Source organism: Bos mutus, chromosome 22 (genome assembly GCF_027580195.1).
Source record: "Bos mutus isolate GX-2022 chromosome 22, NWIPB_WYAK_1.1, whole genome shotgun sequence".
NCBI lineage: Eukaryota > Metazoa > Chordata > Mammalia > Artiodactyla > Bovidae > Bos > Bos mutus.
The window spans coordinates 64,907,615-64,924,913 of NC_091638.1; the positions used below are offsets into that span (position 1 = coordinate 64,907,615).

The following is a 17,299-nucleotide window of genomic DNA, read 5'->3' on the forward strand; positions in this document are numbered from 1 at the left end:
TTTCTAAGAAAATTGGTTGAGGCTGTATGCGGTGGGGGAGCAGAGCACGGATGCAGGAGGCTTTTCTGTTGTATCTTATGGCTTTTACAGTTTTGAAGATTTCGGGGCGGGGGGTGGGGCGCAGAGCTTACCCAAGGACCAGCTCTAGAGACCCCCTTACTCCCAGATCTGAGAGCTCAGAGGGGCAGGTGCTAGTCCTCCTCACCCTTTCAGGGAGCCCCTCTGAGGTCCCCGCCCCTTTTCAGTCTCTTCTCTGCCCTCTGCCATGGTCCCCCGCAGCCTGGGTCAGGGACTCACCTGAGGGCTTCTGAGCATCTTCCTGCCTCTTCCTGTGTCCTGAGCTGTGGCCATGGTCCCCCGAAGCCTGGGTCAGGGACTCTCCTGAGGGCTCCTGAGCATCTTCCTGCCTCTTCCTGTGTCCTGAGCTGTGCTGGGTGGGGTGCGTGTGTGCTAAGTCGCTCGGTCACGTCCGACTCTTTGTGACTTCATGGACTGTAGCCCGCCAGGCTCCTCTGTCCATGGGATTCTCCAGGCAAGAATACTGGACGGGGTTGTCACGCCGTCCTCCAGGGGATCTTCCTGACCCAGGGATAGACCCTGCATCTTCTGCATTGCAGGCGGATTCTTTACCACGGAGCCACCAGAGAAGCCTGCTTGTTGGGGAAGTGGTACCACCTCGCTCCACCTGGAGCAGGCAACCAGGTGGACACTTGACTCCTACACAAACCATCACAAAACAATGGGCAACCGTCAGGAGACAGAGAGGACACGCAGAGGAGAGGGCTATCAGGTTTGAAGTGTGAGGATGTCCCCAGGAGCGAGAGCTGTTATCCTACAGGAGGGTGGAGTTCCCTGGGAGCAGGGGTGGGGAAGGCGGGCAAGTGGCATGGGGGAAGGGCAACTTCAAGGAGTGGGCGGGGCCCAAGTAGAGGAGGCAGGGAGTCAGGCCAGGGAGTTTGGGATTTATTTCAGGGATGCAGAGGGGATGCCCAGGGTCTTCATGCGGAGGAAAGTTCTGATGGGGTGGACGGGGCTGAGGGCAGGAAGTAGTGTTGGTGGAGGTGGGATTCTGACTCTGCAGTACAAGATCAGGCTGGGCTGCCTCTTCTCTAGTCCACCTAGGCGATCACACCCCTTAACCAGCAAACTTCTTTTTTGGGGGTTTGTTTTCTTTTAAAATATTTATTTATTTGTCTGTGCTCGGTCTTCTGTTGAAGCACGCAGGATCTTCAGGCTTTGTTGTGGCACGCAGGATCATTTTTAGGGGAGGCATGTGGGATCTAGTTCCTCAGCCAGGGATTGAACCTGGGCCCCCTGCATTGGGAGTGTGGAGTCTTAGCCGCTGGACACCAGGGAAGTCCCAGTAAACTGAGAGCCTTTTCGAGGGGGCGGTATCTCACTCATCTTGCATCCTTGCCTAGGAGCCAGTGTTCTCTCTGTGTCCAGCTGGTCTCCGTTAGCTGCTGCCAATTAAAGGGAAAATGGAAACAGTGACAGACTTTATTTTCTTGGGCTCCAAAATCACTGTGGATGGTGACTGCAGCCGTGAAATTAAAAGACGCTTGCTCCTTGGAAGAAAAGCCATGACAAACCCAGACAGCATATTACAAACCAGAGACATCACTTTGCCGACAAAGGTCTGTATAGTCAAAGCTATGGTTTTTCCAGTAGTCTTGTATGGATCTGAGAGTTGGATCATAAAGAAGGCAGAGTGCTTTCGAACTGTGGTCCTGGAGAAGACTCTTGAGAGTCCCCTAGACAGCAAGATCAAACCAGTTCATCCTAAAGGATATCAACCCTGATTATTCACTGGAAGGACTGATGTTGAAGCTGAAGCTCTAATACTTTGGCCACCTGATGCGAAGAGCTGACTCACTGCAAAATACCCTGATGCTGGGGAAAACTGAAGGCAGGAGGAGAAGGAAATGACAGAGGATGAGAAGGTTGGATGACATCATCGACTCGATGTACATGAGTCTGAGCAAGCTCCAGGAGAGAGTGAAGGACAGGCAAGCCTGGCATGCCTCAGTCCGTGGAGTTGCAAAGAGTTGGACACAACTTAAGCAAACAACAATAACAAGTTTCCGTTGCAGAAATAACGCAGACCCCTTTCCCTGGTAATCTTTTCACCCCCCCCTCCCCCGAAGAATGCAAACCTGAGCCCTGAAATCAGAGCATTCTGGATGATTCCCTGTGGATGTGATTCCTGGAGGATGTGGTCACAGGAATGAATAAAAATTTTAAAAACCTTCCAGGAAAGTCATGAATGGGCCACACATCCGAGAAAGTGCCCCAGGCCATCTGCTCAGGATGAACTGGACAGGCTCTCCGAGCTCCTCGCTATGTGCCTTGCCACTGTGGGAGCCCACCCCTCCCCCGCCCCGCCCAGGTCCAGGCTCCCATGATGAGGTGACCCCAAAGGCCCTGAGCTTTTAAACACAGATTTTCTGTTTGTGACTTCACTCCGGTTCCTTTGAAGCCAGGTGGCCTCGCTGATGGAACCCGGGAGCAGATGGCCTGCTCGGGGTCCTGGCGCCCAGCCCTGTGCTGCAGGGAGCAGGAACATGTTGGTGACTCACTCGGACAGTGACTTCTATGGTCAGGGCAGGCAGAGCCCCGAGGCACCCTCGCCGCTGCCCTTCGCTTCCTAACTTTGGAGCATCTGGAGGGGCTGTGTTGACCCTGAAAGTTGAAAGGCTTTCTGGCTGCACGGCTGCCACTTCTCTTCTTCCTCAGGGATGTTCCTGGTCCCCTGCCTGGCTTCCCATCCTGGAGCTGGTCACACTGGGTTTACTGAGTAGGAAGTGGCACATGGCTGCAAGCATGCAAGATGTCCCACCATGAACTGAATCTGGGGATAAGCTCTGTGCCCCATGACCCCTGGGGTTCCCCAACCCTACTGGTTTCTCTCAGCAAGACAGTGATCCCCCAGATCCCTAAGCCCCTCAGATTCCCAGAGGTATCTCCAGACTCCCTGAGGCCCCCCAGGCTCCCCAAGTTTCCCCCAGACTCCCCGAGGTCTCTCCAGACTTCCTGAGGTCCCCCCAGACTCCCTGAGGTTCCCTCAGACTCTCTGAGATCCCCCAGACGCCCTGAGGTCCCCCAGACTCCTTGAAATCCCCCAGACTTCCCGAGTTCCCCCCAGACTCCCTGAGGTCCCCCCAGACTCCTCGAGGTTCCCCAGACCACCAAGGCCCCCTAGGCCTCTGAGATCACAAATCCCCTCGCTGGCCCCCAGATTTCCCAAGGTCCACTCCTGAGTTCCTCCCTGACCGCAGAGGCCCCCACAGATCCCTGAAGGTCCCAGACCCCTGGAGGCCCTCCAAGACCACTAAGGCCCTTTGAGACTCCCTGAGGACCCAGACTGCTCACACCTGGGCAGGTGGTAAGGAGCAGCCTGACTGGGAGCTCCTTTCCATCCCTGAATCCTCTGGCTGAGGAGTTCTCTGACCAAATAGGACTTCTTTCTGCATTCAGCCACGTCCTTGGTGCTTAGCATTGCCTCTGGGCCGGAGTGGAGCAAAAATAAGGCAAGGGGTCTGGGGTCCGAAGGACTGGTTTTGAACTCGAACCCTGTTCCTTCTGAGCTCCACATCTCTGAGCCTCACTGGCCCCACCCCCAGGTCATGTGGCTTAAGGCCAGGCACTGGGAATACTGGACTCGGGATGGCTGAGTTGGTCCTTTTCCTGGTCATCACCATGAGGGCCCCCGCTGGGCTGGTGGTGGGGGACACCAGGAGCCACCCTGCAGGGAAGGACTGAGGACAGCGGCCGCATGGGACGGTGCGAGGAACCCAGGTGGAGTCCCTTTGCCCCTCAGGGGCAGGAACGCGAGGCGGGCCCCCGCTCCCCCCACTCCCTCTGGGACAGCAGGCAGAGAATTCACAGCTTCCCTCCTGGCCCTGGTGCCCACATATTTTTCTTGTCAAAATGTTCATTTTTAGCAAATTGTACAGTCAAAGAGGAAAATCCCACAGACTGAAGGAGGAGGAGGAAGAAGAGGAGGAAGAGGAGAAGAAAAAGAAGAAGAAGGAGGAGGAGAAAAGCTGTGTTTACATTTTAGAAAGCAACCTCGGGGAGACAGCAACCTTCCTGCCCGTGGAGGCCGCAGTGAAGCCCTCGGGAGCCCTCGGGAGTCCACTGCTTGTTGGGCCTCTTCCTTAAGCAAACTTGAACCTCACTCACCCTACTCGAATTATTCTTCAGGTAACCGGGGGCCCATTTGGGCTGGTGGTCCTGAATTCTCAGAACAAAATCTGTCTAGTAGGCAGACCGAGAGGTTTGGGATGAGGCAGCACATGTGCGCTCAGTCGTGTCTGACTCTTTGGGGCCCCATGGACTGTAGCCTGCCAGGCTCCTCCGTCCACGGGATTCTCCAGGCAAGGACACTGGAGCAGGTTGTCATGCCCTCCTCCAGGGCATCTTCCTGACCCAGGGATCAAACCCAGGTCTCCTGAATTGCAGGCAGATGCTTTGCCACTGAGCCACCCGGGAATGAGGCAGACTCTGGTATGAATTCTGGAACATCCAGGGGATTTCAGTGTCTTTAGATCTGCAGGTTTCTGTTTATCATCCGGGCAGCCTATTGTCTGATCATTTAAAAAGAATTATTTGGCTGTGCCAGGTCTTCGTAGCAGCCCACAGGATCTTTAGTTGCGACGTGTGAACTCTTAGTTACGGCACATGGGGTCTAGTTCTCTGACCAGGCATTAAACTGCGATCCCCTGCTTTGGGAGCTTGAAGTCTTAGCCACTGGGCCACCAGGGAAGTCCTCTGGCTGACAGTGTTAACTTCTGAGTTAGCAGTGCCATGGAGGCTGGGCTGGGTATGGAACTGCACCCTGAAATCAGCAGTCACACTTACACACAGGCTCCCACCCCATCAACAGAAGCAATCTCCTTACCTCTGACAGAGGGGACGTGTCTCCTTTCTCGGAGAGATTTCCCAGAGCCTCACTCAAGACACTTGACATTTGTCCTCCCTAACGGAACCCATGGCCCCTCAATACATCGACTGGTAAGGCTGATAACTAAGATTGGCCATCAGGATGTCTGCAGAGGAGAAATACGTCAGGCAATGAAGAGAGCCGGAGCTGGTAATGGGTGCCAGTGGAACCAGGAAAATACATGTGATGGTTGGTCTGGCTCTGTTCACAGACCCGGACACTATTGATCGATTAACTAGAAGTCAAGTCTCTTTGAGGACAGATCCTGTAAATGTCACTGCCGGTTGATGCCATCATTATTTTCCTGATCCTTCCCCAAAGTGATAGATATATGGCTACTGACCATGGTATGTGTGTCCTGAGAAAAGACTTTCAAGGATTGTTGGATGCAGGGTCTGCTACCAGGAGACCTGAAACTCTGTTGCTGACCCCAATGACAGTGATAAATAGAGTCCTGGCCCAATTTCATGTCACAGCGAATCCAGGGGCTCACCTGCGATCACTTTCTCGGTCCCTTATTGTGTAACTCGGGGGGCTGCAATCCAGAGTCGGCAGGACCCTGGCTTTGATTCTGTGACCTGCAGAAAAGGAGTCATTCGGTGGGAGGAGCCAAGTGGAGTCACCTGAAACTGTCCCCTCCTGGCTGAGGCAGTGAGGCAGAAGCAAAACCACCCCAGGAGGAGCTGCAAAGACTTGGTGCATCACAAAACACTTAAGGATGCGGGGGTCCTGCCCCATCGCATTCCCATTCCGCTCACCCATCTGACCCCAAAGCACGCAGGACGTTCTGTAAACCACGCCAGAGGCGGTGTATGGTAACGAGGAGACTGACACGGCCCCTGACGCTGTATGTGGTTGTGTTCTCACTCATTTACTGGTTTAGGCACTTTTCATTCCTCCTGTAAACTCTTGTTGTCAGTTGGGTGGAGCTTCCACCGGAAGAGCGTCCTGGCCATATAGATCAGCTGGCAGTAAACTTTTGCTTGTGTTGTCGTTCAGTTGCTAAGTCAAGTCCAACTCTTTGTGATCCCATGGACTGCAGCCTGGCAGGCGCCTCTGTCCTCCACTATCTCCCAGAGTTTGCTCAGATTCATGTTCATTGAGTCGGTGATGCCATCTAACCATCTCATCCTCTGCTTTCCTCTTCTCTTCCTGCCCTCAATCTTTTCCAGCATCAGGGAATGAGTTGGCTCTTTGCATCAGGTGACCAAAGTATTGGAGCTTCAGCTTCAGCATCAGTCCTTTCAAAGAATATTAAGGGCTGATTTCCTTTAGGATTGACTGGTTTGATCTCCTTGTGTGTTATTGATCTGAAAATGCCTTTATTTCAATCCTCTTGTTTTTGAAGGACATTGTCATTGGGTATAACATTCTGAGTTGGTGAGTCTTTCCTTCCAACACTTTAAATATCATTTCCCACTATTTGCTGATCTCTTTTGTTTCTGATGAGATATCAGCCATGAGTGTTGGGTTCTTCTTGGATAGGTAATGTGCTCTTTTATCTGGCTGCTTTCAAGATTTTCTATTTTTCAGTAGTATGACAATGTGTGCAGGTACGGTTTTCAGGCTTTTTTTGGGTTTTGTTTTGTAATTATCCTATTTGGGATTTATTGTGTTTCTTGGATCTGTAAATAGCGTTCTCCCTATTATATGGAGATCTTCAACTTTGGGAATTTTTTGTTTTATTTACTCAGTCTTTTTGTGCTTCCTTTCACTCTGTTTTATTTCTGGGACTGCAACTACACATATTCCAGGCCATGTGACTTTGTTCCAAGGGTCTCTGAGCATTTGCTAACTTTCTTTAGATTTCCCTCTCTCTCTTTAAAATGTTTAAAAACGTCTGTATTTACTCTGGTAGGACTGGGTCTTTGTGGCTGTGTGCGGTTGTGGTGAGGGGTGGCTGCTCCTCACGGCGATGCGCGGACTTCTCATGCTGTGGCTTCTCTTTTGTGGAACACAGGCTCCAGGCACGTGAGGCTCCAGGCGGCCTGGGCTCAGCAGTTGTGGTGCGCAGGCTTAGTTGCTCTACTGCATGCAGAACCTTCCCAGACCGGGGTGGAACCCATGTCCCCAGCACTGGCAGGCAGATTCCTATCCACTAAATCACCAGAGAAGGCCTCTCTGTTGATTGGATCGTTTCTATTGATCTGTCTTCAGGTAATTTCTACTGATATTTCTAATCTTCTTTGAATCCACTTACTTTTTCACTTGTTATTGTGCCTGTGAATTCTGGAATTTCCATTTAGTTCTCTTTTCAAGTTCTAATTTATCTGCTGAGATTCTTTATTGATTTGTTCATTAGGGCCATATTTTCCTTTAAATCCTTGAACATATTTATAATAATGGCTTTATATATCTGCTAAGTCCAACATCTGGGCTATCTTCCGGTCAGTGGCAATTGACTCCTATTTTATGGCATATGAGTTATATTTTCCTTGTGCTTTGCTTGTCTAGATTTTTTCCTATTATTTGGAACTTCAGATGACACATTTTAGAGATTTTGAATTTGATATTTGTCTCTGAGTCCTGCTGGTTTTATTCTTGTAGGTGGTGGATATTCCTGGCTGATAAGTTGAACTTGCATAGACTTGGATCTGGCTTTTCCTGGGCCCCTCTAAGTTGCTTTGACTCTCCTTCTGAATTCTGTCTTCAAGCTTTACTGAGAGTTGATTTAAGGCTCTAGACTTAGATAGACTAGACTTTGCTATAAGTTATGGTCTTTACTCCTAAGGCACAACTTTTCTGATGTCTCTTCTCCTTCCTGGTTGGCTGGAAACTTCAGTGTGTCTCAGCAAACTTTGGTCTCTCAACTCCACAACACCTGATCTCAGGTAATTCTTACATAGTCTTTCCCTGTATACTCACAACCCCACTCTTAGCCAAAGACTTGCAGGTAATCTTCATGCAAATGTCTGAGGTGTTCCTGTGGGCACAGCTGCCTCCTCTCTGGCACCCTGACCACAGATTCACATCATTTTCACAGTCCCCACAGCTCAATACGATTGTTCTCCTCTGCTCTCACTCCTATACTGTGGTCAGGAAATTTCCCCAGGCAGAGAGGCTGGGCAGTTAATGGGATTGCCTTATGAGTTTCCCTTCTCTCAGGGATCACAGTCTCTAATGCCTGCTTTCTGTTGCCCAAACAAGATTGCTTCATATTTTTCCCCCCAGTTTTATGGTTCTTTATGGCAGGAAGCTTCCTCTGGTAGTCACTTCTCCATCTGGGAGCCAGAAATGGAAGTTAAATGGTATGCACCTATTGATCTAGAAGTGTTCTTCTCCAATCCCATTGGTGAAGAGGATAAAAAACAATTTGTCATCATAGGAGAAGGACAGAAGTTCACATTCACTCTCTGGTTCCAGACTGGAGCTAACTCTCCTATTCTCCCAACAAGACACCTCATAGGGACCATAGTCATCCTGATATTCTATAGATCAGGCTGGTCTTCTGTACTGATAACCCATGTGAACTGGAAGTGGTGAGCGTGGAGCATAGAGTATGCAGAAAGTGAGAAAGAGACTTCTGACAATATAAAGGGCTGCATGCCAATGAAATGAGCAGGGACCCAGTGTCCAGGGCCCGTGGGGCTTCCCTTTAAAGCAAAGAACCATTTGCTGCCCATCCTACATCTTCTACAGCTAGCAGGAAAGAAGCACAAAACTTAAAGTTGTTTGGACTTGGGGGGAGGTGGAAATCGATAGCACTCTCAGGAATTCTGTTCTAACCAGCTTATCGAGTGGTTTGAAAGGCTTTCTATCTCACGTGAGACCCAGAGCAGGTCTTAGAGGGCTCGGTGGCAGGCAGAGCCTGGAGTGTAAGTTTCTCTGTCCCTAGTGGCTTGCGATCCACCAGATAAGGTGATGAAGGCTTGCACAGGTGGAGAGTGCAGAAAACCTCTCCAGGAACGTCTCAGCATAGACCTATGGGGTTCTTGAGTGAAGACATGCTCTTTCTAGAAATTTTTCTTTTCTTTTTTTTTTTTTGGCCATACTGTGCAGCATGCAGGATCTTAGTTTCTTGACCAGAAATTGAGCCTGTGCCCCACTCTGTTGGAAGTGCAGAGTCTTAACCACTAGGCTGCCAGGGAAGCCCCAAGATGTGCTCTCTACAATATAGAAGCCACTGGCAGTTTGAAGAACAGCTTGTGAGTTGCTAGTAGGTTCCAACAGGGCTGGAGCACCTGGCCAGGGCACTCCAGGTGGCTGTGCAGCTGAAGTGCCCCTCATGAGCTGGCTGAAGACTGACTCTTTTTGCATCACGTCCTCTCTGAGAAGTAACCCTGAAAGACAGCAGGGGCGGTGGGGGCATCCCGCAGGCAGCACACTGGCCATCCACTGTACATAGAAAAGTACCCAGAAGCAGGAAAATCCACAGACGCCTGGACATGGGCAAACGGCTTGTCTTATGGGATAGGAGCCTGAAAGGAACAATATTAGGAGATCGGGAACAACTTAGTTTGGAGATGGACCTACAGCAGTGGGCAAAAGTGTGTGGATGCCAACTGGCCTTCAGAGGACCTGTCCCATAGTTCAGGCCCGCAGGGACCAGGTCAGTGGGATGACCTGTCCTGGAGATGATGGCCAGTCTTTCTACTTGGTTATGGCACAAAAGAATAAATCAAAGATGATGAACCCCAAATCTCTCTTTGGCTGCTCTCTTTGAATGACCACAGTCATCCCCAGATGATGCTATTGATGATGGAGTAATGAACAAGAATCCACAGGAGACAGCAAAGATACCTCTTTCTTCCTGGAAATTACGTTACTACGAGAGTGTTCAGAAATAATGACTATGGTCTTGGGGCATGTTAAGTGGCCCATAGACACCAATACCCATGCTGGACACCCAAACTTTCAGCAACCAAGACAAATGATGACCCTTCAACGTGACACCCTGCCTTGAGAGCACCAGTGGGCCCCTTAGCGGCAGGTTGAGTCCATCACCCTCTTTTAATCTGGAATTCTCCAGGCAAGAATACTGGAGGAGGTAACCGTTCCCTTCTCCAGGGGATCTTTCTGAGCTAGGGACTGAACCCTAGTCCCATCTTTCCTGCATTGCGGACAGATTCTTTATCAGCTAATCCACTAGGGAAGCCCTTCTAATCTGGGTAGAACAGCAGTTTGTCTTTTCTGGAACTGCCATTACTCTTGGTATGGGTTTGCTTCCTCTGCTCACAGTGCTTCCCAGCATCCATCAAAGGGCTTATAGAATCCATCCCCGAGGTCTGACTGCACACCTTGAATTGAGAAGTCATTTTACAGCTGGGGAGATACCACACTGAACACACAGCCTTGTGGTCTACTGGTCTTAGGACCTACTCTCATCAGTCAGAAGCAGATAGGCTGGGAGAATACAAGAGCATCCTGTGAACGACTCAGCTACCCATCAGTGCACCCAATCAATAGCCAGATATGGTGCTGTGACCCCCAAAGTTGAAATTCATGGGTTCAAGAACAAAGGCTGGAGTAGGAGAGCCATTTCTCATTGTCACTGCAGCCCCCACACCCCACACCAGGTGCCTCGCTGGAGGTACGTGCTGAACATGCCTCTTGCTTCCTGCCCCTAAGCTCCTCTGAGGACTGCCATGGGTGTGTGCTTAGCCCTCACACACACTATCTGGAAGTGCTGGGAAGTCAACATTCTGTGGGCTGATCCTCTGTCCGATGGAGGGGGGAAACTGACAGATGAAGGTTAGACATGAGAGCTGGACCATAAAGAAGGTTGACTGCTGAAGAACTGATGCTTTTGAATTGTGGTGCTGGAAAACACTCTGGAGAATCCCCTGGACAGCAAGGAGATCAAACCGTTCAATTCTAAAGGAAATCAACCCTGAATACTCATTGGAAGGACTGATGCTGAAGCTGAAGCTCCAATCCTTTGGCCACTGATACAAAGAATTGACTCATCAGAAAATATCCTGATGCTGGGAAAGACTGAGGAAAGGAGAGGGGCGTGACAGAGAATGAGATGATTGGATGGCATCGTCCACAGACTCAACAGACATGAGTTTGAGCAAGCTCTGGGAGATGGTAAAGTCAGGGAAGTCTGGCGTGCTGCAGTTCGTGGAGTTGCAAAGAGTTGGACACAACTGAGCGACTGAACAACAAGAGATCCCAAGAGCCAGTGGAGGGAGACAGGCAGTGGGGTTGGGGGAAGCTAGAGAGGCCAGGAGGCATTGTGTGCAGCTCTGATGAGAAAGAGGAGGGAGTCAGGTGACCATCAGGAGTGAAGTGTTCTGGATGGAGGGGATAGCGTGTGTTAGTCTCTCAGGTGTGTTTGACTCTTTGTAACCCCATGGACTGTAGCCCTCCAGGCTCCTCTGTCCATGGGATTCTCCAGGCAAGAGGGGATTGCCATTCCCTCCTCTAAGAGGGGATAGCAGGGGACCACCTCATGGAGATGAGGGTCTTTTCCATTCCAGCGCATTCAGTGTCTAGAAATAAAAAATATTCAACTGCACATAATACCCCTGAGAAAGTGGCTTAGCAGGATTATGTAACTGCTTCATGTACTGGTGAGCCCAGGGGCTTCACAGGGTCCTCCATCCATTTTTCTTGCCGATGGACATAATCTGGACAAGAAAATTGTGATTTGAAGATGGCAGATCCAAAGGGGAAACAAAAATATGTGTAGCAGGCATCCGTTTATTAGAGACCAAGTTTAGTTATGATCAGTCAAGTCTTTCTCCTTGATTACAGCAAAAAAGAATAAATAAAAGAGGCAAACCCAAGACCTCTCCCTGGCTGCTCTTTAGAAAGGCCATTGTGATCTGGTAGAATCCAAGTCAGGTGTGGTGGGTACCACAGTCACCCCCAGGATGATGCTGTTGATGATGGAGAAATGAGTAAGAATCCACTGGGCGCAGCAGAGATATCTTTTCCTTCCTGGAGACTGTTGCTAAGGAGCGTATTCATAATGAAAGACCATTGTCTTGGGGCATGTGAAGAGGCCCACAGAAATCAAAGGACTTTAAAGGGGTTGAGAAGCAGGTGTGGTGAAGACTCGGACATGGAGGGAATTGTCAGGGCCAGAAGGGACAAAGTTCAGACGGTGCCCACGGCGTTTTATTGCAGAAAGGAAAGCATCCTTTTGAATTCTGTAATAACACTGTGTTTGTGGTCTATTTTCATCTGAGGATCTCAGAACACTTTCAGGTTGTCATTAAGCTTCACAGCGACCTGATGTACTGGGTATAATTATACCCATTTCATCGCAGGGTCATCTGAGGCCCTTTAAGATGAGCCGACTTGCTTGGAGACTTTGATCTTGACTTTTCTGTTTTCCACCCTGACTTGCCTGGTTCATTTTAATGTCGCGAAATCAGTGAGGGACATGAAAATTTCAACAAATCTACTCCAAAACCAGTTACTTAAATTCTTGGGCAAACCCTCTGTGGCTCTCCATGACCACCTTCCTCTCATGTTCATTAACAAAACCAGTTAGCCAAGGTATTTTTTTACATGCTTTTGAGGAAAAGTCGTTGTATGGAAATATTGGAAGGCGTGAGATTGATCCCACGGAGCAAATGCGCCCCTTTCCCATGGTCTGGAATGGACTCTGTCCCAGGCAAATTGGAGTTGCAGGTATGCCGCTAATTTCCCATCATTCTGCTTGGAGGCGATAAGATGTCTTTTCATCTTAAGTTACATAAGTATCCAAACACATAAGGAGACCGTTATTACAAAGGCAACCGACAAGGGCAAAAAAAAAAAAAGAGTTTCATTTATTCTGAATATCTGCACTAAAAGGTTTTGATGTCTTTTCGGGGACTCCTAAGTACTAAGAAGGAGAAAAAAAAAAATGCACAAAAGTCCTTTTGAAAATGCAACCTGGCTGTCGCTGATGTTGGGTCTGTCGAGAAATCTATTGTCCATAAGGCAAGGGCCGGGCGATCATAATCCATCCTATGATATTTGCATTCGCCTTCCCCGTCTGCCCAACCGGCGGCTTATGCAAAGCAGCTCTTAGTATTCTTAGGGGGGTGGGGGCAGGGAGAGAGGCATGTACATGTACTTCAAAAACTCAGCTCCTGACAATGGAGAACATTTGTGGTAAATATGCTGCACTCTGGATGTTTTCTACCCGCTTCTTCAGGAAAACAGATGGGTAGTTTCTCTGACAGTGAAATTTATAGGTAACTGAAGGAAATGAGTGGTAAAAGGGAAAACTCCCTGTTTTTAATGTTTCCCATATAATCAAGCGCCTCTTTCATGGAGGTACCCCACTGCACTCCATCCTTCCACATTCTTTCCCCTTGACTGGCTCTCAAAAGATCCATTTCAACGAGGAAGAAAAAACCCAGCATCAAGGATGATGGTTGCGGATCCTGACACACACACAGGTTGTCTGCCTAACAGATAGCTTTGGCTCGGCCATATCGGACAGCCGACCTCTGGGTGAGCCGCCCAGCAGCCGCACTCCTGCGGGCGATGTCGAGGGAAGCCGGCCCTGCAGATTAGGGGCCCCCCGGGAAACCGAGACCGATCCGGCCGCTCAGTTTCATCTCTAATCTATCCGGCGAGGTGTGTTCAGTCAGCGACTTCCCAGGAAGACTTGGGCCGCATGGGAAGAAATTTAAGTTTCCAGCCTGTGTCCCTAGGGCCGTCTGAATGGAGCCGGTGTTTGAGCCTGTCCTGCACCTCGTGTAGGTCTGTGATACCATCAGGGGTGCCCCTGCGCTGGGCGGCGGGGGAGGAGGGAGGTGGCTGGCCTGGGGACTCGAGAAACTCAATCCCAGGCCGTTTTAGCTCGACAGACATGGATGGAGAATTTACTAGGGTGGATGGATGGATAAATTAAATCACAAAATCTGCACTGGGAGGGAGAGGAGTGTATGTGACTACTGTAACGCAAGTGAGGACAAGATATATGTGCATGTATATATAATGTATATATGTGCATATATATACATAAAGAGAGGTGGGCTTCCCCAGTGGCTCAGTAGTAAAGAATCCACCTGCAATGCAGGTGACACAGGAGATGCGGGTTTGATCCCTGGGTCAGGAAGATCCCCTGGAGGAGGAAAGGGCAACCCACTCATGCCTACAGAATCCCATGGACAGAGGAGCCTGGTGGGCTACAGTCCCTGGGGTCACAAAGAGTCAGACAAAACTGAAGCAACTGAGCGCACACTGACACACGCACAGAAGCACGAAAACGTTTCGGATAAATGATTTCTTCTGTCTCAGAGAAACTAGGATGAGATTTCAGATGGGTTCTGAAGGATAAATGGAAACTCAGTGAGAGGAAGACTCTGTGAGTTTATTCAGGCTGCTGTCACAAAGCACCTCAGCCAGAGGGGCTGCAGGCTGGAACCCCAGACCCGGGTGTGGGTGGGGCTGGTCCTCCTGAGGCCCCATCCTGGGCGTGCAGACGGCCATCTCCTGCCCGTGTCCTCACAGGGTCGTCCCTCTGAGTGTGTCTGTGTCCTGACCGCCTCTTCTTATAAGGCCACTAGACCTCTATGAGACTAGGGCCCGCCCAAAAGACTTCATTTTTACCTTAATCACTTTTTGAAAGGCCCAGCTCCAGATACAGTCACATCGTGAGGTGCTGGGTCAGGACCCCAACACAGGGCTCTTTGGGGGAGACAATTTGGCCCCTGACAAAGGGAAGGTGGTCCTTTCATGATGTTATAGAGACAGCAAAGCCAGAGACACAAAAGGGCAGGGTCTTGGGTCAGGTTTCCCGGATGCAGAGCCTGAGGTAAGGGCTGGGATCCACGTGATTTATTGAGGGAGGTCTCTCAAAGGAAGTGAAGGAGGCAGGATGGGGCAGGGGGCAAGCCTCAGTGAGGTGGTGGTCTCAGCCGGAGACTGGCCTCAGCCTGGGCCCTCATGGAGCTCTGGGGTGTCAGATGAGGCACCAATAGACTTGATGCCTCTTGAGGCCACCATGGGGGCTTTTTGTACACCCCCCACCAGGTTAGCCGGACACTGGCTGTGGTTTCCCAGGATGGCCAAAGCGTGATGTTCTTAGCCAGGGCTCCCATGGGGTTGAGGACCAGGTCAAAGCTAAGGTTTTCCCCATAGTCAAGTATGGATGTGAGAGCTAGACCATAAAGAAGGCCGAGCACTGATGAATCTGTGCTTTCGAACTGTGGTGCTAGAGAAGGCTCTCGAGAGTCCCTTGGACTGCAAAGAGATGAAACCAGTCAATCCTAAAGGATATCAACCGTGAGTATTCTTTGGAAGGACTGAGGCTGAAGCTGAAGCTCTAATACTTTGGCCACCTGATGCAAAGAGCTGACTCACTGGAAAAGACCCTGATGCTGGGAAAGATTGAAGGCAGGAGGAGAAGAGGATTACAGAGGATAAGATGGTTGGATGGCATCACTGACTCAAGGATATGAATTTAAGCAAATTCTGGGAGACAGTGAAGGACAGGGAGGCCTGGTGTGCTGCAGTCCATGGGTCGAAAAGAATCAGACACGACTGAGCAACAACAGCAGCAACAACTGGACCAGGAGCTGCCTGAACAACCAACATCAGAGGCTGGAGGTGCTCCTGGCAGCCGAGCTCCTGGGGGACCCGAGTGGGTGCCCACGCTTCCCAGAGGCGCAGTGAGCTTGAGGGGACAGAGTGGCTGCGTTTGTGGGTTGACCACGGAGGTCTGCAGTGGTGAGGGTGGGGTGTGGGCAGAGCTACTGAAAGGGGGCAAATTGAGGATGAAGCTACACTGCTGCCCCTGGTCTCTCTGGCCTGCCCCCCGCCCCCAGCCTGGCACGTGGCAGGGACCCTGCAAGAGTTGCTGTTCAGTTGCTAAGTTGTGTCTGACTCTTTGTGATCCCATGGACTGCAGCATGCCAGGCTTCCCTATCCTTCACTATCTCTAGGAGTTTGCTCAGACTCATGTCAACTGGGTTATGATGCCATCTGCAAGAGGGGCTATGAGAAAACCCATGTGGGCCAGCCCTGGACCAACTTCTGCATTCAGAGAGCTACTTCCATTGCCTCTCCTTGGGCTTTTATTAAAAAGAGGTGATTTCTCATTCTTTGCTTTTGGATTCTAAAGGTCTTCTGAGTGGCTTTTGAGCTATGGAAATTATGTTAAACATCACAGAGTTGATTGCTTTTTATAAACTTTTCATGATCTTGATTTCTTTTTAACCTTTAGAATAAACAACATAACTCTGAATCCTATAAAGGAAAAGGAAAAAAAGAGGTGATTTCAACCTGATGAATAAATCCGAGGGGACTGGGTATATAAGAGGACTGTGCATCTTTGCAGAGGAGCTCGCTGCCCAGAAGCCAAGGAAGTGAGAAGTTGGACAGCGTCAGCCGTGGGGGAGGGGGCAAGGTCCTTCCTCCTCGTGGGGCGTGGAGCCCAGGGGTATGCAGAGTGAGGAGGAGGATGACTAATGGCAGGCTTTCTTCCTCCCCAGTTTGTTGGAGGTGGTCCTGTCCTCCGTGGCCAGCTCCATCCACTGTGGGTTTGAGGGAAGCCCTCCTGATTTCGTCACCATCATCACCGCCTGCTGGAGGATGGTCACGTGCTTGAGCACGCAGGAGTGGTGCTGTGTCTGAATCTGGCACCGAGCGCAGGCAGGGAGAGGTTCACGTGGTGAGATCTGCCTTGGGAACCACCCTCTCCAAAGCCGACATCCTGTGAGATTCACGAGCAGTGTTCTGAGCCTTCTCAGCAGCGCCTCTTCCTGCTATGGACGCTCAATGCCTGTCTGGTCAATAAAGGACACGAACCACTGATGCGTCCTCTTGCTGAATCCATCTGGAACTCCGGGGATGGAGAGCAGGTGGGGGGCTGCTAGCCCAGCTCTGACAGGGCTCCTGTTTTGATGATGGACAGGGACCCTGGAAGAGCCCCCTCACGCACTCCCATAGGTCAGCTTGGGGACGTATTCACTTTCTGCTCCCATCAGACTGTTCTTTCTGGCAACGGAGCTGCAGGCTGAAAAAGAGGACATGATGTGGGGACTGCCCTGAAGGTCCAGTGGTTAGGATTCTGGGCTTCCACTGCAGCAGGGACATGGGCTCCATCTCTGGTCGGGGGTCTAAGATCCCACATGGCTTGTAACATGGCCAAAAAAATAAAAGGGATTCTATCCTGAACAAAGCGGTAGACCCCCTCCTGTTAGAGTCATCTGAGAAACCGTGCATTTGATTCCTTACAGAACAGTCTCCCGTCCCCCTGTCCCCCAGTCCTAACCATCAGGTGGATGGCTGGTGTGCCTGTAGATGTTAGTGGATTCCTGCGTTCTAATAGCAATTGCGTGGTGGCCTCATTCCTGAGGGACCGCTGAGTTTCAAACATTCTGGTCTCTTAATGTTATGAAAATATGCTGTTTATTTTTTTTAAAAACTAAAGGGAATCAAGACAGACAAAGAAAGAAAGGG

General features: G+C 50.3%; 1 protein-coding gene across 1 annotated transcript in view; it reads left to right on the forward strand.

Moving 5' to 3' along the window:
* Positions 1–16,659, forward strand: part of LTO1 (LTO1 maturation factor of ABCE1) — a 67,414-nt gene extending 50,755 nt beyond the window's left edge. The window contains exon 4 of the mRNA XM_070360198.1: positions 16,330–16,659. Coding sequence (XP_070216299.1) covers positions 16,330–16,471 — 142 coding nt within the window. The 3' untranslated portion in view covers positions 16,472–16,659. The remainder of the gene's footprint in view (positions 1–16,329) is intronic.
* Positions 16,660–17,299: the final 640 nt, after the last annotated feature.